Source organism: Homalodisca vitripennis, chromosome 4, assembly GCF_021130785.1.
Source record: "Homalodisca vitripennis isolate AUS2020 chromosome 4, UT_GWSS_2.1, whole genome shotgun sequence".
Lineage (NCBI taxonomy): Eukaryota > Metazoa > Arthropoda > Insecta > Hemiptera > Cicadellidae > Homalodisca > Homalodisca vitripennis.
The window spans coordinates 190,986,599-190,996,007 of NC_060210.1; the positions used below are offsets into that span (position 1 = coordinate 190,986,599).

Sequence of the window (9,409 nt, forward strand, 5' to 3'; positions counted from 1 at the left end):
TCTGACTGTGGAGCAGCTCTGTGCGCAGCAAATAAAACTGGTAGTAGCGTGTAACAGCAGCATTGTAAACTTGGCACTTAAAGAGTTTTATGTACTACAATGGCATAAGGTATAAACATTTTAACGGATGTTTTGATTTCATTAAATTTCAGAACTAGCTTGCAGTTTGGAATATCGTGTTTAAAACGGCTGCTGAACTACGATCGAAAGCAGTTGGAGGACAGGAGAAGGGCATCTGACAATGAACTTCAAGATGTTCTCGTTTGGTCCAATGAAAGAGTAATACGTTGGATATCATCAATAGGTCTTAAGGCAAGTATTTATGCAGATTCAACTGTAGTGAATAGTCCTAAACCATTCGTCTAGGCAAAGCTAGTAATTGTAATTATCTGAGTGCTTGGAAGGAAATACAAGTTATGCCTGGTTCATGGTTCTGCACAAAAATCTATATCTGTCCACTAGATGTCTCAAAAACGGACTGACCTATTGAGACAATTTTACATGAATTGGTATTTAAATATTAGCAAACAGTGGGTTCAATTATAGTGCATGTCACTTCTTGAGATTTGGCTATTAACAAACATTTTTACATTGGTATTATGGGTAACCTGTGATAGCAAATTGAGACAATCATGTGAAATTATGAGATTTTAACGTGTGATATGTTAAAACATGTAGATTATTTATGCAGTAAAAATGGTCTTGGTGGCAAGATGGTCTCGTCAAACTAGGTCGGTGGGATAAACACGGCTGCAGTCATTGTTGCCATCCTAACCTCATATTTAAGTTATTACAAGCCAATAGTGAAGATTTCAAGATCCAGTTTAATTTAGTTTTACTGTTAAATTCCAATAATTAGTGTTCGTAGTTTTAAAATTACTGGGATTTTTTGTATGTATTAGAAAGAACCAATATTATGTGTACATTTCAGGAATACGCTACAAACTTGTTAGAGTCGGGCGTCCATGGAGCTCTTCTTGCTCTAGATGACGGCTTTGACTCCAATAGCATGGCTCTGGCGCTACAGATTCCTACTCAAAACACACAGGTATACCAACCTCATTTACTTGGTAAATCTCTACTTCATTATTTTTTACTTTCATTTCTTTTTCCGAAATTGATACAATTGGATATCAGTCTTAACTTTTTTAACCCTGGCAGATAATATATTGTTCGCCGAGTTACTGGCCGAATTTAATGTCCGCTGATTCCATGTTTTGAAATAAAGTATATTAGCTCAAGGAACATACATTTAATTGTGTTTATAGTATTTTGTAGTTTATTGGCAATTTTATAATCAAGATAAATCATCTATTTAAATTTCTTTGACTTTTTCTATTAAAAATACTGAGGTTATGGTGATGTGTACTGGGTAGACCCAGGGCAGGACGTTTTTCTTTGTTGATCAAATGACCTGTTAACAAGGTGAACACTTACAGGGTTTGTTCAAATAAGGGGTTCAAAAATGACAGGAGTAATAGAAAAAGATCAAGAACTGTCTGTTCTCTTTGCAATGATGGCAGACATCCAATGAATTTGCCCAAATATATTTTCAATTAGGCTTACTCAATTTTTTTATAAGCCTAACGTTATTGTAAATACAGGGTGTATATTATGTCTGGAAACACCCAAATATATCCTTTAATAATTTAAATATAAATTTGAAACCTCTTACAATCGTGATAGAGATTGGGCATCTACTTTTTGGAACAATGTTTTGTTATGTCACACCAACGGGGGACGTCCTGCCGAGGGTATCGTGAATATTCTTAATGGAAAGCCTATACCTTGTGATACATAATTTTTAAAGGTAATAGCTTACTGAATTGAATGCCACAAAACCGCATCTCAAAGGAATTATTCTATCAGAAAATAGAGCATTTTTAGTATTGAAAATTTACTGATGTTCAACAATGTAATTTTAACATGGTTCTTGCCACAAAAAATGTGTTACACTAATTTTTTAGCATTTTTTAAATGTTCAATTAAAATAAAATAAACAATTTATTTTTTAAAGCTGGTTTCATTAGTACAAATTTACCAGTTTTTATTACAATGAATAAAACTTATGAGTCACTTTCTCTGATTACTTATGAATCTGTACTTGGTGTTTTCCAGTCAGCAGGGAAGGTTTAAAAGAGACAAAGGTCACTAGCTATGAGAAACATTATTGTGTTATTATTCATCTGGTCTACAGGTTTCAGTTTGTTGAGCATGGAGCTTTCACTAGACAGGGTCTAAGCTTCGGGAATTACAAATGGACAAAGGTCATATCATTCCTGTCGAGTTAATCAGTGTCTCTGAAGCATTGCTGTCAACAAGTTATCTAATTACAGTAGTTCAGTTTTTATTTGGCATTTTAATGGAATTGTCTGAAAGAGAACGAATTACTCTGTTGATGATGCGAGGATATGGGGCGATCGTCAAAGATCTTATCGGGAAGTTTGTAATTTGTTTAATGACACTTTCCAGAAAGGAATCCATAAGTGTTTCAACAATATCAAAAACTATTGAGCGTTTTGAAATGACAGGGAGTGTACGTAATCGGCCAAAGTCGGGGTAGGATACAATCTGCAACAGATGAAGAACATGCACTAGATGTTTTGCAAACATTTATTGAAGACCCACATACATCGCTCAGAAAAGCTGCACAGCAACATGATATGCACACTATGTCTGTGAGTAAGATTTTGAAAATTAATAAATACAGACCATTTAAAGTTCATTTAGTCCAACAGTTAAGTGAGGATGATTACGACAGAAGAGTTGAGTTTTGTGAACTTGTGATGCGCAAATGTGATGACAATAGAGATTTTCTGACCAACATACTATTTTCTGATGAGGCAACTTTTTTTCCTAAATGGCAATGTTAACAGGCACAATTGCCGTTACTGGGCTAGTGAAAACCCACATTGGATTACTGAGTCCCACTCACAGCAACCACAAAAACTGAACGTATGGTGTGGAATTTTAGGTAACAAAATTGTTGGACCCTTTTTTCATCAATGGAAATTTAAATGCCGAACTTTACTACAATATGCTCCAAAATGAAATAATCCCAGCTATTCAAATTGCATCAGGAGAATACTTTGATAATGTATGGTTTCAGCAGGATGGTGCTCCACCCATTATGGGAGACAGGTAAGAGAGTATTTGGATTTTAAGGTTTCCTCATAAAGGATTGGCCGAAGAGGAGAAATCGAATGGCCCTCCAAGATCTCCGGATTTGTCACCAATCGATTATTTCCTATGGGGTCATTTAAAATCTAATGTTTATAGAAGAAAGCCTCATAATTTGGAAGACCTAAGAAACAGGATTATAGAGAGAGATTGCTTTGATAACTGAAGAAATTGTTTAGGCAACTCTGTCGAATCATTTTACACAAGATTGGCTCATTGTCAAAACCGTAGAAGGAACACAGTTCGAACAATTGCTTTGACACCAAAATGCAGGGTAAAAAGTTTGTTGTAAGACTTTTCTAACAGCATACACATTATTTTTTATTTGTAATAAGAAAATCAACAACATAAGTATTTCCATAATTGTACTGTAATAAAAAATGGCAAATTTGTGCTAATAGAACCAGCTTAAAATGAAATTTTTGTTTTATTTAATTGAACATTTAAAAAAATGCTAAAAAATTAGTGTAACACATTTTTGTGGCAAGAAAACCATGTTAAAATTACATTGTTGAACATCAGTAAATTTTCAATACTAAAAATGCTCTATTTTCTGATAGAATAATTCCTTTGAGATGCGGTTTGTGGGCATTCAATTCAGTAAGCTATTACCTTTAAAATTATGTATCACAAGGTATAGGCTTCCATTTAAGAATATTCACGATACCCTCGGCAGGACGTCCCCCGTTGGTGTGACATAACAAAACATTGTTCCAAAAAGTAGATGCCCAATCTCTATCACGATTGTAAGAGGTTTCAAATTTATATTTAAATTATTAAAGGATATATTTGGGTGTTTCCAGACATAATATACACCCTGTATATAAAACAGTGTTAGCAAAAGTTTTTAAATAGATTTTGTAGCTCAGTGTTTGTAACATTTTGTGAAACAAACTTCATAGGCTGAGTGATTCGAACTCATTTTAAGGCATTGGTGAGTGATTTGTATTTTTTATTTTTCAAAAAATTGGCACATAACAATTTTATCTTTTCCTAAGGGTATGACATTTTGATATTATATGCATTTTGATAATTAAATGCAAAATTGTAAATTTCGGTTGCCAAGATAAATTTTTTATTATTTCTTGTAGTTTTAAGGCTTTAAAATTATTTTGTAACATGTATAACCATAAAAAACACGTATTAGCAAATTATTACATTGCTTTAATAAACTTTACAGTTCTCCATTTAGTTAGAGAGTTTAATTCTGCAAATTTTGATACCATAAATATAACATTACCCTGTGTAGAAATTGGAAAAATAAAAAAATAAAACAGTGTGCATTCAGCAGTTTTATGAGACTTAAAAAAATGGCTTAGCAGTTTTAAGAGACAGTAATTTCTTCTTTCTTCCAGGTTAAAAACACATCACTAGCTTTGGATGTTTATATCTGCATAAAGCTAAGATCATAAGTAAAGTTTAAGGTGAAAACAGTAAATGACTTCATTAAAAGTAGCAAAAAATCTAAATTAATTCCATAATCTTGAAAACATACAAATATATTAAATCGAAATTTAAAATATTTTAATCGAACATTCAATAAAGGAAAGGAATTCGATTATTTTTAATCGGCCTATCCCTAAAAATTACATATTTTATGGATTGAATTGTGTAAATTTAAATTTTCTAACATCCCTTTCTTCAAAGAAAAAGGTACAACTCAAGAGATCTTCCAAGTAATCCCATAATATTATTTATTATCCGTTTTACGTGTTGACGTAATGTTTTTGAGCAGGTGCGGCAGATGTTGGAGCACGAGTTCAACAATTTGCTGAGCATTGCCACCGAGAGAAGAGTTGATGGAGACCTCGGCAAGTCCTGATACTACGCCGCGCACACCGCGTAATCTGCCACTAGTCCCTCTCAGCCCCGACAATAACTCTTGTACATAGACCATCATTTTATTTATTATCTGGCTTGTTAATTTGTTTAAGTCTCTTTGTTGTACGTTGTTAATGTAGGCAACTATTTATTACAAAGTTAGTGAGTATTTTTCAGAATACACGTTAGTATAAAAGACTTGTAAAGACGTTGATAGTGTTTATTGTTTCTAATTAGTTATAAAATACCATCTGAATTGAACTGACAAAGTACAACTTTTAATTATCGATTCTTGTAACAACTGTTTTTGTAAATTGTATCTTTTTATTGTTGTAAACATTACCATCTTAGCGCATTTCAATCCTAGATTTCAATTATTAAGGTTCTACGAGTGACAAAATTTCCACTTACCATTCCCTAGATTAGGCTAAGTAAGCGTTATATATTAAAATTTAAAAGACAATAATACCATTAAATTAATGTGGTTATAGTTAATATTATGTTGATAATATTAAGTACATTATTCATGAAAAGTTAAACAAATTTAATCACTAGTGAAATAGTTTTATTTATATTATTCATCTGTCATTTAGAGGAGTGGTTAAACTAGTTAAATGAAGTATAAAAATCATATCCATTATCCATAACGAATATGGATCGTTAGTTTCTTATGGTGCTAATTTCCTGTGTTTTTTACGAACCAATCTGTTTGTTACTTAATCTAATAACTGGACTGTGGTACGCTGATCCACGATGATCCAGTAACATTGTCATTACCATTAAATGCCTTGCCTTCCTGAAACCAGCTGCCATTAGGTTAACGCTAACTTCTTCCATTTCCGGTTCTCGTATAGTTGGAACCTAGGAGTGATCTGCCGAGATGTGGTGTGTGAGGGGGGGAGGGGAAGTTCCCCCGTACTGCTAGGTCAGAGGGCTGAGAGATCTACCATTTCCTAGTCTATTGTAGTCCTACCTCTAATCTTTGAGTACTTTAGTTTTGTATTTTGTCTGTTTGTGTAATATTTATTCCCCCTGTGCCATTGGGGTCGGGGCGGCCATGTATAAATTACAGTACAATAATAATGCCCCGGCCTCGCACACTATTATTTCTATTTATTTATGGGGCAGGCATTTGGCTTCTATCACATCTGTATTTATTTACATTCCCTCTAATTGTCACCAGATCAGCTGACGTCGAACTGAACTGTTCTCGTACCCGTTGCCTAATAGTTGGCCTCTGTTCCTTGTTTAGTGACGTTATTTAAATGTAACTGTTATTACAAATAAAATTATTGTACAAATTTTAAAGTTATGTTTATTAATAAAGTTTTCTTTTTTATCGCTGTAACCTATTTACAAACATGCATTTAGTATTTTTTTATTTTTAAAACATCTACTGTTTACATTTGTCAATAATATTCCTCAGACATACAATGGTGGCATGTCCATCTTCTTCGTAGTAATCTGAGATTATTCCTTATTATAAATTATTTCAACTATTAACACAAACGACGAAGAGTGACCAAACGGTTTGGTGTCAGCTTGTCTATCGTTCCCCTACTTGTATATATTTTCCCAAATCATATCAGTTAGAATAGAAAATTTTTGTAATTTATTTTCGTGTTAAAATTAATTAAGATTATTCTAATTGTATTTTTGTATTAGTTTATAAACTTGATGCAAGTTACTTTACGATGAATTGAAGTAGAACGTTTTACTGAAACTACAAAGGAATCACTTTCACTTGAGACTGTGAAGAATAGAAGTAAGAATTTAAACAAAAACGTTTTTTTTATATATGAATTTTCTTTTAAACATTTCTTAAGTGCCTAATTAATTAATATTTTTACTGTTAGTGTTGCAATTTTATTTGCTGCCCCCATGTTTCTCCATTTCATGAAGAATTTAACCAGTGTAAATTAACATTTTTAAATATTAATGGAGTTAGATAGCAAATTGTGTGATTGCCACTGTAATAAAACAATTGCAAAGAAATCGCTTACACAATATTTCAGTATCGGTGGTGAGCAGCAGTAAAAAATTCTAACCCATGAATAAAATTTGGAAATTCAATAATTTTTAAAACTTGTCAAATATTTAACCAAATGTAGCATTTATCATAAATCAGTTTTATTACATTCTATATGAATAAACAACTAAAATACATATCTAGTCAAAATCCCTAAAGTTATTTATAGCAGGAATGTTGTACAGTGAGACAGCGTAAAATTGTGGTTATCACCAGAATGTTGTACGTCGGGATTACGTAGCTATTTTACTTTCCTATGTTACGATTTTTCTATGTGTCTCCATATCAGACATTTCCATTTAAAACGCTGCAACATGATAGCATTCTTCACAGTCGTTAATAAGTGATCCTTAATTGGTAAGTGATTATGAATATCCTATCATATCAAATAAATGTTGAAAGTATAGCTAATTCATAATTTTGATGACGTGAATGTAACAAACATATCAAATACAATTCCCTGATTTTTAAAAACTAAAGTTTTGTTTCACCCGATTAATTTTATCACTGGTTCTAACAGTGCGTAACCTAATCAATAATAATTTGCATTATTCGTAATATGACGGTATCAATAACAGTTTTAAGTAACTTGCATCATGTATTTATTTATCTCTTATTTATTTGAACTTTCCAATGCAGTTATTTTAAACTTTCAAAGATTTATATTAATTTATTTAAGACATTTATTTATTCGAAGAAGACTTGTGTGTTTAATATATTCTTTATTACCTCTTAAACATTCTACTATTTCTTGAAAAGAAATATTTTGTAAATTATGAGCTTCTAAAGGGCCAGAATACAAAGTAGGTAAATATAGCCATAGTAGTTTGTCTGTGGTAAGCTACTGTACGTAGAGCCTAGAGTTGAGTGTTACCTGCGACCGACCGACCAAATGTCTTAGTTACTCAATCGTGCGACCTGTCCCAAAGTTGTTGCTGATTATAGTCATTCTTATGCTGCAAATTGTAATATATTAGATAAGGTGTGTGTTCTATCCAAATAAGAATAATTACCTGTCGGTATTTATATTATAAGTTCATGTAGATATGTAAAATTTACCTGTTACAAAATGTTGCGTGTACATTGGAAACATCACTTTACGATGCAGATTTACATTTTTGTAGCTCACATTTTATTGTTTAACGTGTAAGACGTCATTGTTGATATGTTATTATTACGCCCCAATGTTTTAATTTAAAGTAAATATTATTTATGTGAAACGGCTGATTATTTGATTCTTCGTACGTCACTGACTGTTTTATTACGACTTGTGTTTCCGTACGCGATTTTGTATCTGTTCAGAGTTTACTGTTATAAGTAAATTCGCAGTTTCAGTATTGCTTCTTACTTGGATCGAACAAAACCAAAGTAGGATGGAATAACCAAGTTTTATAAACTCTTGTATATTTGTAAATTGTTTGAAGAGTTTAACGAGTATTGTTGGTTAGAGACTGTTCGGCTGTTATTGAAATCTCTATATAAATATATGAACTGTATACTAAGACATGGGATCACAGAGAACTGCTAGCCTGTTCCTAATTTATCATTAGTTTTGTTTCACAACAGGCTCTTTTTTCTATTTTTATAGTTAAAGGAGTCACTGATTTATGGACCTCATCTGTTGTGCAACGGCCACGTTCGCTGTTCCCGTTTCATTATTTGTTCTAGGCATGTTCTTCCTTTTTGTATTACTTCATAAATAATTAACTGTACATATAATTACTGCGTATATACATATATTTGTATATGTATATATTTACATAACCAGATTGTTTAAGCGTATGTACTAAGTATTTGTTATACAAATACATGATCGCCTAATATTGTATTTAACAAATTGTACTTTATGCAGTGGCCATGAGCACTACTATTACTAAACAGTATTATTGGTCACATGTTCAATACAGACACACTAAAAATAATAAAACCAAATGTGCTGATTAACAATAGAGTTTTACTTATTTTAATTTCATGAAACGATTAAACGCTGAAATGTCTTGTGTGGTGTCCTGGATGTTGGCTTCGTTTTACCTCACGGTGTTGCCCTTTCCAGGAACAGAAGTCTGCAACACGTGTCGGTCCTCACCGTCAGCTGGAGCTCTGCAGTTCACTGAAGACTGTTCTTCAGAGACCCTCTATCAATTCTTCGTTCAGTTTGTTATTGACGATGGAAGGTTTGAAAGGATAACAGGATTTCTGACATGCCATCGTTATATATTACAAAAGGTATAACACAACATTTTGAGAGTTGGAATTTATCCTCTTTGTCATGTGGGGGAGGTGTTCATACATACAAAAGAACAGAAAGAAGGGAAAGAAAAGGGTTCAAACATGCCCAAAAGCTGCTTGGAGTTCAGTCCAGCCGTTGTCACTGCACAG

General features: G+C 32.7%; 1 protein-coding gene across 12 annotated transcripts in view; it reads left to right on the forward strand.

Annotated features, from left to right (window-relative positions):
* LOC124360822 (liprin-alpha-1) overlaps positions 1 to 9,037 on the forward strand; it is a 204,530-nt gene extending 195,493 nt beyond the window's left edge. For all 12 annotated transcript variants that reach the window (XM_046814752.1, XM_046814750.1, XM_046814756.1 and 9 more), the window contains 3 exons: positions 153 to 312; positions 932 to 1,048; positions 4,916 to 9,037. In XM_046814752.1, the coding sequence (XP_046670708.1) occupies positions 153 to 312; positions 932 to 1,048; positions 4,916 to 5,002 (364 nt within the window). In that variant the 3' untranslated portion in view covers positions 5,003 to 9,037. The remainder of the gene's footprint in view (positions 1 to 152; positions 313 to 931; positions 1,049 to 4,915) is intronic.
* Positions 9,038 to 9,409: the final 372 nt, after the last annotated feature.